The sequence below is a fragment of the Myotis myotis genome, unplaced genomic scaffold (assembly GCF_014108235.1).
Source record: "Myotis myotis isolate mMyoMyo1 unplaced genomic scaffold, mMyoMyo1.p scaffold_m19_p_2, whole genome shotgun sequence".
Taxonomy (NCBI): Eukaryota; Metazoa; Chordata; class Mammalia; order Chiroptera; family Vespertilionidae; genus Myotis; species Myotis myotis.
In genome coordinates, this window is record NW_023416324.1 from 7,858,177 (window position 1) to 7,879,654 (window position 21,478).

Here is a 21,478-nt window from a genome sequence, read left to right on the forward strand (position 1 = left end):
AATTAGACCTGCTTGCTTTCTGATTTAGCTAAACTTTTTCCAGCTCAGTGAAGCACCCCAACTTCTCTTTCAGGTAATTGTCAGCAACACAGCAGTAAATATCAACACGAAACAGATTATTATTGTAGATCACACAGGGAGAACAAAGGGTAAAATATTTAGCTGCAGCAGTATTTGACTATATTTTGCACAGTGAGAAAACCTGAAGTCATTTTCAAGGTCCACCATTTCTTCTTTTCAGTTGGGTCAAGTTTCTAAGCTTTCTAAATCTCTGTTTTCCAGCTAATGAAAAGAAAATAGGATTCAACCGAGTCTCCTGTCTACCTACTCTAGGACTTCTGTGAGGATCAAATGAAATGAGGCACAGGAAAACGTTTCACAGACTTTGGTTACAGTGTAAAGTGTTTGCACTTGCCTGTAAAGCAAGTTGTGTTCCTGGGCTGAAGTAATTGCTAGGAGGCTAGTCACTAGGGAGAGGAAGCCGGGCATTGCTCTGTGACATCATTATCTGGACAATCGGACATTTAGCACATTAGCCTTTTATACACACACACACACACACACACACACACACACACACACACACACACACACTAGAGGCCCAGTACACGACATTCGTGCACTGGGGGGTGGAAGGATGTCCCTCAGCCCAGCCTGCACCTTCTCGCAGTCCGGGACCCCCCGAGGGATGTCTGGGGCTCTCGTAGTCCAGGACCCCTCGCTCCTTACCGCCCACCTGCAGCGGAGGCGTGAGAGGCTCCCACCACCACCACTGCGTTTGCCAGCTGTGAGCCTGGCTTCTGGCTGAGCGGTGCTCCCCCTGTGGGAGCACATTGACCACCAGGGGGTAGCTCCTGCGTTGAGCGTCTGCCCCCTGGTGGTCAGTGCACATAATAGCGACCAGTCGTTCCACCATTCGGTAGATTTGCATATTAGAGTTTTATTATATAAGACTAATGGCCCAGTGCACGGAATTCGTGCACGGAGGTTGGGGTTTTTTTTTTCCCCCTCAGCCCAGCCTGCACCCTCTTCAATCTGGGACCCCTTGAGGGATGTCCAACTGCTGGTTTAGTCGGACATTCCTCTCGCAATCTGGGACCGCTGGCTCCTAACCGCTCACCTGCCTGCCTGCCTGCCTGCCTGATTGCTCCTAATCCCTCTGCCTGCCTGCCTGATCACCCCTAACTGCTCTCCCCTCCCAGCCTGCTCTCGCCCCCAACTGCCTTCCCCTGCCGGCCTGATCTCGCCCCCAATGGCCCTCCCCTGCCGGCCTGATCTCACCCCCAACTGCCCTCCCCTGCCATCCTGATCTCATCTCCAACGGCCCTCCCCTCTCAGCCTGATCTTGCCCCAACAGCCCTCCCCTACAGGCCTGATCTCACCCCCAATTGCCCGCCTCTGCTGGCCAATTTGGTTCTGATTGGTTGGTTTCTATGCCAGTCAGCGTCAAAAGCTCCGCCTCCTAGGCAGCCATTGGCTCCTCACAGTTAACCCAGATTTGGTTCTGATTGGTCGGTTTCTATGCCAGTCAGCATCTCTGGGTCTATCAGCGGGGCCTGATCAGCAGCCCCTGTGGAGGACTGGAGAGAAATGGAGGCGTGGCTGCTGGCCAGACTGGGAGAGGAAAAGAGAGGCAAGTGCTGATCAAAAGCTGCCACAGAGGCAACGGATCAGTCCCTGCTTCACTCTTCAGGCCTCTTTCTGGCCCTGATTCACAGCCCCCTCAGCAGTCAGTGCTGGGGCACCATGCTTGCAGCAGAAGCAATCAGTGCTGGCTTGCAGGACTGACTTCTGGTTGGTTGAGCCTCGGTCGTGACTGGTCGTTACGACCCAGGGTGACACACCCCAGAACCAGAGAGGAGGGAGCCTGATTTCTCACAGGGCCGTGCGATTCCACTTTCGGTCGTGGTGTGGGTTATGTTGTTGCTGGGGCACTGTCGGCCCCAAATCTGGTTTACTGCTAAGCTGTGGTGACTGCAGATGCCCTTTGAGCCGCTGTGCCGCCCCAGTGCAGCCGGCCGGGAGGGACTTCGAGGTTGGCTCCAGGGCGTGTCCGGCCCATCTCGCCAGTCCCACCCTGCTGGCCACCTTCTAATTAATTTCCTTTCAATGTGCTTGAGTCTGTACACCTGGCCACTAGTGTTTTCCATAATTATTCAGTATTTATCTCCAGACGATAAGCACTTTTTAAAGATATACCACAATGCAACAAATGAACGTGACATTATGATAATAAACTAGACAGTAGACTTTCTCCAAAAAAAAAAAAGAGATATATGACAATACTGTGGTGTATCCTTATTTCAAATACCCAGTCAGTATTAAAGTTTGTAATTGTTTTAAGAATCTTTTATTTAAAAACCTAGGCTCTAAATAAGGTACACAAATTGTAATTGGTGATATATACATATGTATATGTAAAGTTTTTATTGAGGTATAATTGCTTACAGTAAAAATACCTATTTTAAGTTAGGTTTTGTTGAATTTTTAAAAATATAGGTTTTAAATCTTTACATTTTTAAATCTATAGGCATTAATCTCAATATCCACCCCCCCTTTCCTCCCTCCCTCCCTCTTCCCTTACAACTTAATTTGATTGTTCTGTAGAGTTTCTCCTAGTATGGGTTTTGCTGATTATATTATTGTCCTGTGGCAATATTAACATTGCCTTTTGTCCTCTGTATTTCCTATAAGCTAATAAGTAGATATATTTCTAAATATTTAAAAAGATTTTATTTATTTATTAGAGAGTGAGTAAGAGAGAAATATTGATTTGTTCCACTTATTTGTGCATTTGTTGGTTGATTCTTGTATGTGACCTGACTGGGGATTGTACCCACATCTTTGGCATATCAGGATGACACTCTAACCAACTGAGGGCCCTATTTTAAAATATTTTCATAATTGTATTTCAATATAATTCGTTTTCTTTATAATTCTGTGCATTTTATTTTATTAATGATATTCTGACAAAGGGTTTATGGGTTTCACCAGACCGTAATAGCAGTCTGTGGTATAAAAGGTAAAGAACCCGTCATTTAGGCAAACCCTTAGGTTAAGAATAGAATGCTAGCAGCATATTTAAGTAGTAATTTTAGCTTTGACATAAAAAGGTTGAGGTGAAAAAGTTAAAATTACCAAAAATCTTTAAGACTAGAAAATACAACAAAGGTGGTGTCCTGTGACTCCCCCCCTACCACCCCTTTTTTCGTATGTAAATTGACATGATTAGAACTGCTGTCTTTGTCATGGGGACTTTTTCTGTTTTTATATTCCTTCCCTTTTCCCAATTTTATCTTAGCAATTTTGGAATCTTTAGTTTTTTTTTTGAACCTTTAGATTTTAAGGTTGTTTCTTTTAGTCGGCTTGAATTCTGTTTATTTTTTAAAATATTTTTATTGATTTCAGAGAGGAGAGGGAGAGAGCGATAGAAACATCAGTGATGAGAGAGAACCAAGTTTATAGAGAGCTCCTAAAATTCAATTAGTATGTGATGGTATATGTAAAATATGACACTTTAGCTCTTCAGGAGTACATTTATTATATAAAGTGAGTAGATTTAATTTTTCCCATACGTTGGGTTGGATTATAAGATTTCTAAGGTCTTTTCTTTTTTTAAAATATATTTTATTGATTTTTTACAGAGAGGAAGGGAGAGGGATAGAGAGTTAGAAACATCCATGAGAGAGAAACATCGATCAGCTGCCTCCTGCACACTCCCTACTGGGGATGTGCCCGCAACCAAGGTACATGCCCTTGACCGGAATCGAACCTAGGACCTTTGAGTCCACAGGCTGATGCTCTATCCACTGAGCCAAACCGGTTAGGGCCTAAGGCAGGGGTGGGCAAACTTTTGGACTCGAGGGCCACAATGGGCTCTTAAACTGGACCGGAGGGCCGGAACAAAAGCATGGATGGAGTGTTTGTGTGAACTAATATAAATTCAAAGTAAACATCATTACATAAAAGGGTACGGTCTTTTTTTTTTTTTTTTTAGTTTTTTTCATTTCAAACTGGCCGGATTCGGCCCGCGGGCTGTAGTTTGCCCACGGCTGGCCTAAGGTCTTTTCAGTTTAGGAAATCTTGTTAATAGCATCATTCTTCATAGCACATAAAGATCATTGGAATGCTATGAAGATTTAAAAGTATATATTAATGATCAGTTGGATTATAAAAAAGCTTAATATGTAGACATACCATGTGTCCATTATACAAAATATTGGTGTATCAGTTACTTTGAAATGAAACCTTCTGCTAACCATCTATGGTCTTCCATGAAAACTAGCCTTCCTGGGTCAAGACTTATTTGTAAAGTTTCAAATAGTTTTAAAAATTATATTGCAGTTAATGTTTAAAAATGGTGTGTGCTTTGTTATACTAAGTGTGTAAGTGTATAAAGTGTACAATTCAGCTATTTTTAGTATATTCACAGAGTTTTGCAAACATCACCACTAATTTCAGAACATTTTCATCACTGCAGAATGAAACCCCATACCCATTAACTCTCCATTCTCTCTTCTCCCCAGTCTGTAGCAACCAGTAATTTGCTTTTTATTTCTGTGAATTTGCCTGTTTTGAACCTTTCATACATATGGAATTATACAGTATGTGACTGGCTTCTTTCATTTAGCATAATAATGGTTCATCCATGTTGTATAGCATCTCTTATTACTTCATTCCTTTGTATTACTGAACAATTTCATTATATGGACACACTACATTTTAAAAATCCATTAATCAGTTGTTGTACATTTGGATTGTTTCCTTTTTTGGCTATCATGAATAATGCTATGAGCATTTCTGTACCATTTTTATGTGGATGTACATTTTTAATTCTCTTGGGTATATATCTAGGAGTTGGAGTTGCTAGCTTATATGGTAATTTCTAGGTTTAACATTTTGAGGAACTGATAAACTGTTTTCTGAAGTGGCTGCACCACTTTGCAATCTCACCAGCAATGCACTAGGTTTAGGCTTTTCCTTATCCTCATCATCACTTGTTATTATCTTTTTTATTTTAGCTATCCTAGTGGATGTGAAATGCTCTGTCATTGTGGTTTTGGTTTGTATTTCCATAAAGACTAAGTTGTTGAATAAATTTTCATATGCATATTGGCCATTTGTATATTGTCTTTGGAGAAATGTGTATTTATATCCTTTGCTCAGTTTTATTTTTATTTTTAAACTAGAGGCCCGGTGCACAAAAATTTGTGCACTCGGGGGGGGGGGGGGAGAGGGGTCCCTCAGCCACGCCTGTGGCCTCTCGCAGTCTGGGACCCTTCAGGAGATAACGACCTGCTGGCTTAGGCCTGCTCCCGGGTGGCAGAGGGCAGGCCCTAGGTGCAGCCCCTGGTCGGGCTCAAAGCAGGGCTGATTGGGGAGTTGGGGCGCCGCCCCCTGTCATGCACAGAGCAGGGTGATCGGGAGGTTGTGATGCCACCCTCAGTCACGCTCAGGGTAGGGCCGATTGGGGGGTTGGGGCACTGCCCCCTGTCACACTCAAGGCAGGGTTGATGGGGAGGTTGCGGTGCCACCCCCTGTCATGCACAGAGCAGGACCAATCAGGGGGTTGGGACACTGCCACCTGTCACTCACAGAGCAGGGCCCATCAGGGGTGTTGGGGCTCTGTACCCTGTCACGCACAGAGCAGGGCCAATCAGGGTTGGGCGCTACCCCCTGTCACGCACAGAGCAGGGCCCATCAGGGGGTTGGGGCGCCGCCCTCTATCACCCACAGAGCAGGGCCGATCAGGGGGTTGGGGTGCCGCACTCTCACACTCAGGGCAGGGCCAATGGGGAGGTTATGGCTCTACCCCGTCACACACAGAGCAGGGCCCGTGGGGGGGGGGGGGTTGGGGCGCCGCACCCTGTCACACACAGAGCAGGGCCAATCAGGGGGTTGGGGCGCCGCACCCTGTAACACACAGAGCCGCAGGGCGATCAGGGGGTTGGGGAGCTCCCCCCTATCAGGCACAGAGCAGGGCTGATCAGGAGGTTGGGGCGCCTTCCCCTGTCATGAACAGAGCAGGGCGGATAGGGAGGTTGTGGCCCCGCCCCCTGTCACACACAGAGCTGCAGGGCGATCAGGGGGTTTGGGCGCTGCCCCCTGTCATGCTGATCCCGGTGCCGGGAGGCCTCGCAGCTCCGCTGATCCCGGTGCTGGAGGGCATATTACCCTTTTACTATATAGGGTAGAGGCCTGGTGCATGGTTGGGTGCTGGCTGGTTTGCCCTGAAAGGTGTCCTGGATCAGGGTGGGTGTCCCCACTGGGGTGCCTGGCCAGCCTGGATGAGGGGATGATGGCTGTTTGCAGCTGGTCACACATCCTTCAGGGTGGGGGTCCCCACTGGGGTGCCTGGCCAGCCTGGGTGAGGGGATGATGGCTGTTTGCAGCTGGTCACACATCCTTCAGGGTGGGGGTCCCCACTGGGGTGCCTGGCCAGTCTGGGTGAGGGGCTGAGGACTGTTTTCAGGCTGGGGGTGACTGAAGCTCCCAACCGCTCCTTTTTTTCTTTTTTTTTTATTCTGGGCCAGCTTTAGCTTTGAGGCTTGGCTCCAGCTCTTAGGCTTCCGCTGCTGAAAGTAGGTTTCTGGCCTTTGCTTACAATGTTGCGATCCTGCTGGCTGAAGCGGGGTGGATTCTGGCCTTTGCTTACAATGTTGCGATCCTGCTGGCTGAAGCCCAGCGGACTAAAACAGGTTTCTGGGGTTTTGTTTAGCTTCTGTATTTGTTACATAGTTGCTTAGAGTTGCAGCTCAGAGGCCGGCAAGGCAGGCAGGGAACGTTGGAGTCCTTTGTCACTGAAGCAAGCAAGCCTCATGTTAGTTTCACGCTGCCTGGCTGCCGGCCGCCATCTTGGCTGGCAGTTAATTTGCATATTGCCCTGATTAGCCAGTGGGAAGGGTAGTGGTTGTACGCCAATTACCATGTTTCTCTTTTATTAGATAGGATATTTTTTTAACTTATTTCAGAGAGGAAGGGAGAGGGAGAAAGAAATTGAAAAATCAATGATGAGATAGTATCATTGATTGGTTGACTCCTGCATGCCCCACACTAGGGATGGAGCCTGCAACCTGGGCATGTGCCCTGATTGGGAGTCAAACCGTGACCTCCTGGTTCATAGGTCAATGCTCACCATGAGCCATACTGGCTAGATGATATCCTTTGCTCATTTTTAAATTGCATTATGTCTTTTTCATTGTTGATTGTAAAAGTTTCTTATCATTACATAATTTGCAAATGTTTCCTCCAGTTTTCCATGGGTTTATATCAATTTTTGATATTTGTCTTTATATAAAATGAAATCATTAACTTTTAATTTATCATTGTCATGCTAACAATTAAAATTTTAAATTCGTCATTGTCATTCTAGATTAGTGATTTCCAACTGGTGTGCTGTGGTGCAAGAATTTTTAAAACATGTAATACCTGACTAGTCAGGGGCCCTGATCTCTTTTTGCTTAGATTATATATTTTCAAAAAAATGACAACAGCCACCACAACAGTAGCGGTCTGGTGTGAATGAATCAAAAGTATACCTTGGTGTTTGTTTTTTTTGTCAGATTGGCAAAAAATATATTTTTTGGTGTGTCTCAGAATTTTAGTAATCTTGTCTATATCATAAAAGGCCGGTGGTCGTGACGCCATAACGGCATCACGACCAAATGAGCAGCGGCTCTCATGGTGGGCAGGGTGGGTTCCGACAGTGTCCGTGGAGTGTGCGAGGTATTGGCAGCGTTTGTGGGGCGGCGGACATGGCCCCGAAGGCAGGCTAGGCCTAGGGGACTCTACATGCGCATGATTTAATCATGCGCTGGGCCTATAGTTTATACTAATAAAAGGTAATATGCTAATTAGACTGGGAGACCTTCTAGACATCCTTCTGGACAAAGCCATGGTAGTGGGACCATGACAGAGGCGATTAGGGAGGGGGTCCCCTCAGCCCGGCCTGCACCCTCTCCAATCTGGGACCCTCCCGGGGGATGTTCGACTGCCGGTTTAGGCCCACTGGCTCCTAACTGCTCACCTGCCTGCCTGCCTGATCACCCCTAACCACTCTGCCTGCCGGCCTGCTCTCCCCCAACTGGCCCCCCCACCCCGTCAGCCTTCTCGCCCCCCAACTGCCCCTCCCCGCTATCCTGCTCGTCCCCAATTGCCCTCCCCTGCCGGCCTGATCGCCCCTAATCTCCTCTGTCTCGGTCCTGCTACCATGGCTTTGTCCAGAAGGTTTATCTATGTTGTAGCATGTATCAAAACTTCATTTCTGATTTCAGAGAGGAAGGGAGGGGGAGAGAGATAGAAACATTAATGATGAGAGAGAATCATTGATCAGCTGCTTCCTGCATGCCCCACACTGGGGATCGAGCCTGCAACTTGGGCATATGCCCTGACTGGGGATTGAACCCTGACCTACTGGTTCATAGGTTGATGCTCAACCACTGAGCCACACCAGATGGGCAAAACTTCATTTCTTTTTATGTCTTTTTTTTTTTTTTTTAAATTTATTGCTTAAAGTATTACAAAGGGTATTACATATGTGTCCATTTTATCCCCCCGCCCTAGACAGTCCCCTAGCCTCCCCTATCCCCCAGTGTCTTATGTCCATTGGTTATGCTTATATGCATGCATACAAGTCCTTTAGTTGATCTCTTACCCCCCTACCTCCTGCCCCCCAACCCTCCCCGGCCTTCCCGCTGCAGTTTGACAATCTGTTTGAGGCAGCTCTGCCTCTGTATCTATTATTGTTCAAAAATTTATAATGGTCTCTATTATCCATGAATGAGTGAGATCATGTGGTATTTTTCCTTCATTGACTGGCTTATTTCACTTAGCGTAATGCTCTCCAGTTCCATCCATGACGTTGCAAATGGTAAGAGTTCCTTCCTTTTTAGAGCAGCATAGTATTCCATCGTGTAGATGTACCACAGTTTTCTAATCCATTCATCTACTGATGGGCACTTAGGCTGTTTCCAGATCTTAGCTATGGTGAATTGTGCTGCTATGAACATAGGGGTGCATATATCCTTTCTGATTGGTGTTTCTGGTTTCTTGGGATATATTCCTAGAAGTGGGATCACAGGGTCAAATGGGAGTTCCATTTTCAGTTTTTTAAGGAAACTCCATACTGTCTTCCATAGTGGCTGCACCAGTCTGCATTCCCACCTTCTTTTTATGTCTTAATATAATATTCTATTTATGTATATACCACATTTTGTTTTATACATTCATCTGTTAATGGACACTTTGGGTTTGCATCTTTTGGCAATTGTGAAATTGTGACTAATGCTGCCACGAACTTGGTGCTACATATATGTGTTTGAGTCCCAGTTTGCAGTTCTTTTGGGCATATGCCTATGATTAGAATTGCTGGGTCATATGGTAATTCTATGCTTAATTTTTTGAGAAAATGCCAACCCTTTCCACAGCGGCTGTACCATTTTTACAGTTCCACAAGGTTTCAGATTTCTCCACATCCTTGCTAACACTTATTCTTTTCTTTGTTTTCTCTTTTTCTCTAAATACTAGCTATTCTAGTGGCTGTGAAGTGGTATGTCATCTTGGTTTTGATTTGCATTTCCCTAACAGCTAATGATTTTGAGCATCTTCCTGTGCTTTATCTGCCATCTGTATATCTTTGGTGAAGTGTTTTGCCCATTTAAAAAAAATAGGTGGCTGTAAGATTTCTTGTATTCTAGATACAGATCCTTTGTCAGATACATTGGAAGGTATTTTTAATGTTTGTATGGAATGAACTATTTCAATTTCTGTCATCCCCCAACCCCCAAGTTAAAAAGATTCTTTTATCAATTCATTTATACCAAATAATTTTGTTCCTTCTAGTTCAGTTGCCTTTTGAAACTGGATTTGATGATTGTATTTTCCCTATGAGAGAAAATAATTTAAACTATACGAGAAGATATAAAAAGAAAAGTTCTGCTTTCTGATAATGTTGTCAGCTTTTTCAGAGGAAGTGTAAAATCATGCTCTTCAATTGTCCAGGAATAAGCATTCTGTACTTAATAGTGCTATACCTGCTAGATTGGCGTGGCTCAGTGGTTGAGTGTCAACCTATGAACCAGGAGGTAACAGTTCAATTCCAGGTCTCGGCACATGGAATTGCGGGCTCAGTCCCCAGTCAGAGTTGTGCAGGAGGCAGCCGATCAGTGATTTTCTTTCATCATTGGTGTTTCTGTCTGTCTGTCTCTCTCCTTTCTCTCTGAAATCAATAAAAATATATTTAAAAGATAATAAAAGTGTTGTACCTGCCTTTCTAAAAGGCCAAATTGCAAGTACATAAAATATAATTCACTCTTGAAATTTGTAGAATTTTCATGAATTTTTTATTCCAAATAATTATATTTCTTTCAGAACATATATGCTTCAAAATATAAAAGGTGCCCTAAAATTTTTCTTTACACACATAGTAAACAGTTTTTGGCAATAAGAATGAGAACATACGGTTAATCCAAAGATTTTCTTAGACTTATTAACTTATATGAAATAATTATACCTAAATTATAAATCTTAGCAGTTTTCTTTTAACCCTTTGGAAAAGAAAATTAAATAGCAAAAAACTACGTTAACAGAATTAGATTGTCATTTGTAAATAGACATAAAATATTTGGGTTATTTTGCCTTTAAGTAAGGAATATTTGAAATCACCTCACTTTTCAGTAAGATCATTTTAACTTAATGAATTAAGTTAAAATGAAATCTGTAGAATAACTATTTTTAGTTACAGGTTAGTTTTTTTTGTTTGTTGTTGTTAATCCTCACCCGGGGATGTTTTTCCATTGATTTTTAGGGAGAGTGGAAGAGAGAGGGAAAGACGGAGTGAAATATTGACGTGAGAGAAACACATCGATTGGTTGCCTCCTGCACGCCCTGGGAGGAGCCTGCAACCGGGGTACATGCCCTTGACCAGAATCGAACCCCGGGACCCTTTGGTCCCCAGGCCAACAAACCGGCGAGGGCTACAGTTTTTAATAAAAATCTTCAAAGGTTTCTAAGTTACTTTGGTCAATGTTAGGTCCAATATCCCTTTGTAGAATGTACAACTTCCTAAAAACTTCTGAGAGATATGTTTCAGCTAACTGTTCTAGAAAGGTAAAAGGTAGTTTAGTAAATACTATATTTAAGGAGTGAGACTAATAAAATAATGTGGTAAAAACATTTCGAAATATTTTCCCCAAGAAAGAAAAATGTGAGTGTAAAAGCCATTTAAAAAGTCACTTTGGTCCGGCTGGTGTGGCTCAGTGGTTGAGCATCGACCCATGAACCAGGATATCAAGGTTTGATTCTCAGTCAGGTCTGGGCACATGCCTGGGTTGTGGGCTTGATCCCCAGTGGGGCACGCAGGAAGCAGCTGATCAATGATTCTCTCATCATTGATGTTTCTCTTTCAACTTCCTCTCTCTGAAATTAAAAAAAAAAGTCACTTTGTAACCCCTTCCCCATACATACATAATATATATTTTCTAAAAGTAAGAAACAAATTAAAAAACCCATTTTTGGAAAATTATTGATGTGCAACAATAATGTTGTTTATTTTTTTTCTAGATATGGCCGCGTGGAAAGTGTCAAAATTCTCCCTAAGAGGGGATCTGAAGGAGGAGTGGCTGCCTTTGTGGATTTTGTGGACATCAAAAGTGCACAGAAAGCTCACAACTCGGTCAACAAAATGGGAGATAGAGACCTACGCACGGATTATAATGAACCAGGCACCATTCCAAGTGCTGCTCGGGGATTGGATGATACAGTTTCCATAACATCTCGTAGTAGAGAGGTTTCTGGGTTCAGAGGAGGTGGTGGAGGGCCTGCTTATGGCCCTCCACCATCACTTCATGCACGAGAAGGACGTTATGAGCGGAGACTTGATGGGTAAGTTCCAAGGTTTCTGTAGGCAGGTATTTTGTATTTGATATGGTGAGAAACAGAAACTCATATTTAGGGGCCCCAGATGGATTTAAAGTTTTGGGCATTTTCAATGTTTCCTATTTTGGGTTGGAAACGGAAGTAATTTCTATCCCAGTGGCTGGTATTATGGAATCGTAGAGGATATTTCCTGCAGCTGGTTGGATATCTACTCCTGAGATATGAAGTGGTGGAAGATTTTATATGGCAGCATTTTTGGAGTTACCTGTCTTCTAGATTTAATTATTTCTTCTCTTGGATGATGATAAGGCCTTCCTTGGATATATTCCTTTTACCTGACGGAGCTATTTGGCTACAGATTTTGTGGTTATACTATATGGAATATTTCTGGAATATTAGAGCCTACAGATTCTTTTAGAAGTTAATATCTGCTTCTCAATTTTCACTACATAAAGTGTACAAATGAATTGGATTGTCATCAAAAAACCTAGCACATCATAATGATTCAACCCCTTGGATTCTACAAACAATACTTTAACCTGGAAATGTGTAACTTGGAGGAAGAAGAATGAAGGCAATGTTTGATTTTCCCATTTTGGATCTACACAATTTCCATGTTGGAATTATACTCCTGGATGGAATGGGGCAAGTTGAGATGATGGACCTTCTTAAATCCTGGAATATAGCCATTGTTTCCTAATTTCTGGAGTCTATGGGATGTCATGCAGTCAAAATTCCATTAGCCCAGGAGAAGAGGATTACTATCTCCTTTCTGAAGCAAGTTGCTGCCCAATTAAAGGTACTTTAGTTTGAACACATGGTGATGATCAATTGTGGATACTGCAATAATCAAAATTGACTGTGCTGGATGGCTACAAAGGTGAACTATTGGCAAGCAACTCTGCCTTCCTCATTTGGTGGAATCATTTCCTCTTCTGTCAGCTGCCTGATTCATACATAGGGCTGGAAATTTTTATGAATGTGGATCAATTTATAATTGTCTACTATCTCAAGAAAGAAGTCTGGGGGTTTGAGAGTTACAGTTTGTCTGGGACAACTTGCTTCCAGTGGAATTATTTTATCTGATCACTAAGATTTTTTTTTTCCTTGTGGTTCATCTAAATATCATTTGACACCCTTGCCCATTAAGAAGGTGGATTACCCCCGTAAGAGGGGCCAAAATTGGGGAAGTTATGTTCACAATTCTCTCCCTAGATTTAATTGGGATTATAGGTCGTGTTTCCACACTTGGAAAAGGTTGGTATGTCCTGACCTGTGTATATTAGCCCCTCTCCTAACCCAAGTCAAACTCTCTCTTTTCCCCCCACTAACTCTAGAAGTATTTAGTACTAATAGATGAATTAAAGAATAGCTATTAGATTTCAGCTCTGCTAGCTCTTGTGCCTGCCTTCTGTATCTTCCTAATGGATAAGAACTTTGCATAGTTATAAACTATCAGCTGTAGCAGTAATTCTCGTAGAACTATTGCTTATTATGTAATTAATAACAGCTCTCACTGATTAATATTTGATAGGGTACTAATAGAATTATTTATTAAACTTTCTCTTAAGTCTGAAAGGAAACTCTCTTGTTTGTTAGACATTGAAATATCTATTCAAGTTCCAGAAATGTAGTGAATTAAAAAGGAAAAAATCATTGAAGTAGGAAAGATATTGAATTTTTTGTCATGCCAGTTGCTTTTCATATGGCTGCAAAAAACAAATGCAGCATAGGAAGGTATATTTGTTACTAAGTGAAATGGTGGATGAGATGAAGATTAGTGGAGGAATTTGGAATCTAGGCATGTAGTGGGGACATAGTATTATAAGATTTTTGCCAGATATTCTTCATTTGAGAGATTCTAATTCTTCTACATTTTTCATGATTCCTAATCTCTTTTGATAGAAGGTAGTTCCAAATATAACATTGAGAAGAAACTCAGTCTTAAGTTGAAATTCAAGTGAAATGGTCTTTTTAGAGACTCAGGAAATGAGTTCTGGTTTCCTACCAAAGTAGAGAATATAATATTTCTTTGTAGAATTAGACTTAGTTTTAAGTACTAACACTTAATTGCATGTGTATAATTGTACATGCAACAATTTTTGCACTGTTAGGTTGACAGATATGTTCTACAGAAAATTTTTTTTTAAGTTAAACTATTGCTATAAGTAACCTTAGAGACTCTTAAAATTCCAAAAGTTGCCTAATTTCATCATAGGCAAATTGAGTATAGCTAAAACCTAAGTGAACATATTTCCTGTAACCATTAAGTACTTATATTAACAAATTGAATCGTGGAATAGACGTTTTAAAAATTATGTGGAATTTGATAGCACAAGGAGGTAAAATAACCTTTATTCTTTAATTAATTAAATTTACCATAGAATAGTATGTGGCAATCCAATATTTTAATATCCTAAGTATTTCTTTTTAAGATTCCACTTTTATTATTAAATGTGATTGGGCACAGCAGTTTGCATAATCTTGTAATTTTTATAATTACCTAAGAAGTCGAAAGTTAATGAGAAAAAGTTATAGTTGAAGTTTTTTCTGGACTTCTTTGAGAATGCCCTCCTACAGCTGGGACATACATCACAATAGGGCTTTCATGACTGTGTTGAAAATGTGTCATGGAAATTTTGCCTAAAAAACGTTTACATAGTAAATAAAAGTTTGGTATATATTTTAATGAGATGAAAGTATAGAAAACTTTCATATTAAAATGACAGTTTCTTCTTGTTCCATTAAACTTAAAATGAAAAGGAGATAGCATATGTCTATTTCTATATATAAGCCAGAAAATCCCTAATAAAAAGAGTAACTGACTTGCAGAACACTAGTCATGAAAGCCCAATCAATATACAATTAAAACAATGATTACTCAGCTGTGCAAATAAGTTTTGGAGTCAAGTAAAATGTTAAGCTTGTTAGTATTTGTTTAATAAGTAGGTTAATGCTGTTTAGAAAATGATCAGTTGTAAAGACAGACAATGCTGAAGTGAATTTTTGCATGACTTATTTTTAGTTTTGCTTGTCCCTTTCTGATTGATTAAATATTTTTCCCCCTCCTAAAATGCAGGGCTTCAGATAACAGGGAGCGTGCTTATGAACATAGTGCCTATGGACACCATGAACGGGGGACGGGAGGATTTGATCGGACAAGACATTACGATCAGGATTACTATAGAGATCCTCGCGAACGAACTTTACAACATGGGCTCTATTATTCTTCTCGGAGTCGAAGTCCAAACCGTTTTGATGCTCATGACCCCCGATATGAACCTAGGGCTCGGGAGCAGTTTACGCTGCCCAGTGTGGTACACAGGGATATCTACAGGGATGATATTACCCGGGAGGTACGAGGCAGAAGGCCTGAGCGGAATTACCAGCACAGCAGGAGTCGGTCACCGCATTCATCCCAATCTAGAAATCAGTCTCCTCAGAGGCTGGCTAGCAGACTCACAAGGTCCCCTAGCGGCAGCGGCTCTAGGAGTAGATCCTCCAGTAGTGATTCAATCAGCAGCAGCAGTAGTACCAGCAGTGACAGGTAGGTTAATAGCCTTTTGTTATAACAGACGAGCTGTTGAGTAAATTGTCATAAATTCTCGATGATCAATGGTAATGATTTTTAGAATAATAATTAATATTTTTAAAAGAGAGTAATCTTGAATCATGTATAGAATGAGTGAAGAAACTGATGCACCCGAAGCTAAGTGATGATTTGCAAATACCGTTTCCTCCTCCAGATGCTCAATATTAAAACTGCCAAAAAGGAAGAAAAGTGGCAAGGTTAGCTGTGTGAAGCAGATCTGGTGCCACTGAAAATTATTTCTTTTAAGTTTTTAATTTTCTAGGTATATAATATTAACCTACTTCTGTTATTCTGGTTCAAAATTTGTAAAAAACTATTTTGTTAAAGGTGTATTGGTGAAGTATTATGGTTGACATTTGTTATCAATGACTAAATCAATTTTAGAATACATTTTAACTAATTTTAACATAGGGAGATAGCCAATTTATAAATGCAAGTAGAAAAGCTTTTCTGTAAATGCAGGTTGTAACTTGGCTGCTCACTAAACTGACTTCATTAGTTGGAAGTTTTTTTTACAAAGGCATTTTATTTTAAAGATGAAAATAATATAGGTAGTCTTAACAGGAAATAGCTTAGAAGTTAGGTATTTGGGTTTTAAAAACACAGGTCTGGGTAGACAGTATAGTTTGCTACTTTCATAATCTTGGACAAGTTATTTAAGCTGTCTAGGCCTTAGCTTTCTCATCTTTTAAAAGACCATGCTTTATAAAGTTACTGTGAAGATGAAAATGAAAAAAGAAAGTATGTAAAATGCTTAGCTTGATACCCATACGTGTTAGACACTGTCTTTAATAATTGCTAGCTATTACTATTACTACTTCAAATGTTGAAAGTCTTTGAGCATTTCCCATTTCTAGTATTGTTATTTAACCCGTTAATCCTAGATATCCTAGTTTTAAATTTAGATGGTGTGTATTTTATATTGATTTTAAAAATTGTATTTATCTTTATTGTTGATGGTATTACAGATGTCCTCCATTGCCCCCCTCCACTGGGTTCTCACCGCACCCCAGGCCTGCACACTACTATCTGTGTCCATGGATTATGCATATAAATTCTTTTGTTATTTTCTGCCTACCTCCCTCCCCTCTTCCCTTTGTGAACCCCCAGTCTGTGCCATGCTTTGATGGTGTGCATTTTAAATTTACAGGATACAGATTATTTGACCCGATTAAATGCTCAGATTAATTATTTTTCTTTTAGTATTGCTTGCTTAGAATTAATTTAAGATAAGTAAATGCCCAGCCAGCCGGTATGGATCAGTGGTTGAATGTTAACCTATGAACCTGGTGGTCATGGTTCGATTCCTGGTTAGGGCAGGGCTCGATCTCTAGTGGGGTGGGGGTGGGGGCGTACTGGGGGCAGCCGATCCATGATTCTCATCATTGATGTTTCTATCTCTCCCTTTTCCTTGTATCTCTGGGAAAAAAAAGGTAAATGATCATGTAATTGATGAATGCCTCCTTTTAGGCCTCCTAAATGTTCTAATTCAAAATAATAAATGAAAACATTTTATACATTTATCTATAGCTAATTAAAGCATTTTTGAAGATAGAGCATATTACAATGAAGCATGCTCTTAGTTTATGAAATCAGGAGAGTTAGATTCTGGCTCTAGCTTTGTAGCTCTGTGACATGGATAAGAATCCTCAACTTCTTTTCGATTTCATTTGGTGTATTATCAAGAGAAATGATTGACGAGCTTCTTTTGAGCTCTATAAACTGATTATAAAATCTTACTATGCCTCATTTTCTCCTACCTAGAATTGTCTAAGACACTTAAGTTTTAGTTATTTTTCCCAAACCTATCTCATTAAAGGGATGCCACTGCATTCCATTGGGTGAAATTTATTGAAAAGCCCACATATTATGGAGGTATTGAAGTTAGAGGAGAAACATTATACACAAGGCATTGTACTTGGGTGGGGAAGTTACAGTGTTTTGGGATTTGGCCCTTAGCATTGTAGGCTCAAAAGTTTGAACCCACAGGTGATACGATGAATTTGACATGTCCTGTTTACATAATCAAAAGAATAGTTATATACCTCTTAATATTTATAGTCAGAAAGATAACTGCCACAAAGGCAAAGGCAGGATGAGCTTAGAAAATCTACATGGGGACTAAAGAACTAAATTAAAATAAAGGATATTTCCTCTTCTGTCAGTTGCCTGAATCATACTTAGGTCTGGAAATTTTTCTGATTTAGGGCTATGAAAGATGTGTAGGATTTTAGCAAAAAGAAAAAGGAGTTTTAGACTAGACATCGGAACATTGTGGGTGGAAGGAGCTACTTGAAGAGATACAAGTGGGTGGAAGAATGTTTTGAGAATAGCAGATAATTTAGAATGACTTAACCACACTAATGATTTTGTGTTTTATTCTTTATGCAGAGATGAACTGTTGAGGGATTTTGAGAAGGGAGATGGCTAGTTGAGATCTGTGCTTTAGAAAAGGTATCTGGCCCAATTGGCGTGACTCAGTGGTTGAGCGTCGACCTATGAATCAGGAGGTCACAATTCGATTCCCTGTCAGGGCACATGTTGGGTTGTGGGCTCGATCCCGACGAAGTCCATCAATGATTCTCTCTCATCATTGGTGTTTCTGTCTCTCTTTCCCTCTCCTGTCCTCTCTGAAATCAATGAAAAATATATTTTAAAAAATCAGAAAAAAAAGGGCATAGAATAGAAAAACAGATTCTGATTAGGAGGCTATTTTAGTTCTTGGAGAAGGAAGACTTGGACTGTGAGAGTGTCTAACTAGGGATAAGTGGGAGAAACATTGTATTAAGAATTTGATGATGTTGATTTATGAAAACCAGAATGAACTTTAATGATGGGCGTTTCAATACTACCCTGTAACAACAGGACCAGGTCTTGGCACACTGCAGAGCTAGTACATTGCCTTTTTCAGAGTACATGTTCAACAAATAGTTGAAATACTGAGATACAATTCTTAGTTAATACAAGGGATAAAGTAGAATTGATATAAATAGCTAAAAGATTTGGTCATGATATTGTGATTAAAACAAGTGCATAGAAATTTTCTTTGGCATTCAGAGCATATCCGTTATCCCTGGGGTCAGCCTCCCTTTTATCAAGATGTCCTCTTTTCCTCTATAATTATATTGACTTCAAAGTATATTTTGAGATGTCACGTAGATTCAGAATGTTCAATATCCTGTTGGAAGTAATAAGTTCCTTTTATAATCTGTAAAACCTTGTGATTGTGAAGCTGTGACATTCTCTAAGTCCTTTAAAACTGTTTAAAATTGTCTTGGCTGGTGCATTCAGTAGTTAGAGCATTGACCCCCACACTGAAGGTTCATGGTTCGATTCCCAATCAAGGGCACATACTTGGGTTTCGGGTTCACTCCCTGTCCCCGGATTGGGACTCGTGCGGGAGGCAGCCAGTCTATGTGTCTCTCTCACTTCGATGTTTCTCTCTCTTTCTCTCTCTCTCTTCCCCTCTCTCCCCCTTCCTCCCTTTCACTCTTTCAGAAAAGCAATGGAAAAAATAATCTTCAGGTGAGGATTAACAAGGAAAAACAGTTTAAAACTAACATTTTATAGTAGACAAAATATAGTTTGGTTTTATCTATAGAAACAAGTTTCTATTCTGTCTGCAAGACTGACTAGGAAATTAATCACTCTCTAACCCCCTTAATTGTTACAGCTTTGGTGAATAGAATCCTAGCAGTGCATTTTTTTCTTTTTTCTAATATGTTTTTAGTGATTTCAGAGAGAGGAAGATAGAGGGATAGAGAGATAGAAACATCAACGATGAGAGAGAATCCTCGATCAGCTGCTACCACCCCCTCCCCCTTGCATGTCCCCCACAGAAGATTGAGCCCACAACCCGGTCATGTGCCCTGACTGGGAATCAAACTCCAGGTTCATTGGTCGAATACTGGGCTGGCCTAGCGATGCATTTCAAATGAGTAAACATGGGATTAATGGCAGTCTAGTTTCGAAGTCCTTATACACCTACTATCTTTGCAAAACTATTCATGGTATTTGATGAGAACTGGTGCTTCATGAACTTTCTTGTGTACAGTCCTGTGTTGCTATATGTTTCTTTCTTTCTCTGTCATGGTTATTTAGGGAGTCACTTTCCTTTCAGCAGAAAAATTTAAATACATAAATTTCACAAAAGCATTTATTTGTAAAGCCCTTGATTGAAGTTTGAATGTACTTTATTTCTGTAGTTTTCTATCATTGGAGCGCCCCCCCCCCCCCATTATGTTGTAAGACTTTAATAAGCCAAAAAAATTGGATGGAGGTTGTAGAGGGCACAGAGGGGATAAAAGGTGATAGAAATTTATAAACTTTCCTAATATCTCAAAGTAAAATTTTTTAAAAAATACGTTTTTATTGATTTCAGAGCAGAAAGGAGAGGGGGAGAGAGAAACATCAGAGAGAGAATCATTGATTGGCTGCCTCCTGCACGCCCCCTACTGGGGATTGAGCCCGCAACCCAGGCATGTGCCCTTGACCAGAATTGAACCTGAGACCCTTCAGTCCGCAGGCCAACGCTCTATCCACTGAGCCAAACCAGCTAGGGCTCAAAGTAAAATTTTTTAATGAGTTGAGAGAGAGGTGGGGGGTGGGCATTGACTTGTTATTCCACCAATCCATGCACTCTGTGGTTGTTTCTTGTATGTGTCCTGACTGGGGATCGAATCAGCAACCATGGTGTATCAGGACAATACTATAACCAACTGAGCTACCTGGTCAGGGCTCAAAGTACTTTAGACTGAGCTTTGTTTCCTAGTTGTTTACTTTGGTCACAGCCAAAGATGATTGGCTGTCTTAGAGTCTGAACTTGGATGGGGGGAAAATTATATCTTTTCCCTAACCTATAACTGAAATTGAGCATTGCCTCCCATTGTGAAAGTGGGCAACACAAAACAGCAGTATTAACAGTGTGAGTTACTTTGTTACCAGAAACCACAGGTAATTTATTATTGTTGCAGATATCTCAAAATTGGGATTATATTAATCTTTACTGGGATATTGTTATTAAACTCAGTGGCAGGTGTTTTTATTTAATGTTAATAAAGACATTATATCACACAATTTAAATATTTTAATGTGTCAGTATAATTGGTTTCCTTTTATTCCTATTTATTTTACTTTATGCTTTTAGAAACATTATTCTGAAAAGTGGTCCAGAAACTTTGCCAGATTGTTGAAAAGGATTTTTGGCACCTGAGTAGCTGCAGTTAGTCCTTGATTCTACACCCTATGAAGGTTTCACCTAATGATGAGGGAGAGGGGTTTGAATAAAAGGATAATAGGAAAGAGTTGAGAGTTGGATGAGCCCAACCTTTTCTTGCTCCATCTCCTTCCTCTCAATAGATTACTTCCCTAAATCTCTTTTTAGGTAAAAGTTCACTTTTGAGTTTACATTTAGCCAGCCATTTAACAAATACCACTGTTTTTGTGCACCAAATTTATGGAATAAGATAACAGGTTGTGCCCTGGCTGATGTTGCCTACTAGTGGTTAGAACAGTGTCCCGGGCATGGAAAAGTCTTGAGTTCGATTCCTGGTCAAGGGCATGCACCTGGGTTGCAGGTCAGTCCCCAGCCTGGATTGGGGTGGGTGTGGGAGGCAACCAATTGATGTCTCTCTCTCACACCGATGTGTCTCCCTCCTTCCCTCCCTTCTTCCCACCCTCACTCTCTCCCTCCCTCTCTTAAAAAACAAAAACAATGGCCTGGCTGGTGTGGTTCAGTGGTTAAGCATCGGCCCATGAACCAGGAGGTCATGGTTCGATTCTCAGTCAGGGCACATGTCTGGGTTGTGGGCTTGATTCCCAGTGGTGGGTGTGCAGGAGGCAGCCGATCAGTGATTCTCATCATTGATGTTTCTATATCTCCCTCTCCCTTCCTCTCTAAAATCAATAAAAAAAGTTTAAATAAGATTATTTAAATAATGTATTTGAGGAAATTTTCTTTGTATAGTTGTTACATTATTAGAATTTTTTTTGAATTGTCATAAGTTGGAAGAT

The 21,478-nt window shown here is 40.9% G+C and overlaps 1 protein-coding gene across 5 annotated transcripts in view; it reads left to right on the forward strand.

The window, feature by feature from the left end:
• The window catches only part of SPEN (spen family transcriptional repressor), a 90,601-nt gene that overhangs the window by 13,438 nt on the left and 55,685 nt on the right, over positions 1–21,478 (forward strand). For all 5 annotated transcript variants that reach the window (XR_004974014.1, XM_036349249.1, XM_036349250.1 and 2 more), the window contains exons 2-3: positions 11,560–11,880; positions 14,954–15,421. Coding sequence is in view for 4 of the 5 variants with exons in the window: in XM_036349249.1 (XP_036205142.1) it covers positions 11,560–11,880; positions 14,954–15,421 (789 nt within the window). In the remaining variant the exon portion in view is untranslated. The remainder of the gene's footprint in view (positions 1–11,559; positions 11,881–14,953; positions 15,422–21,478) is intronic.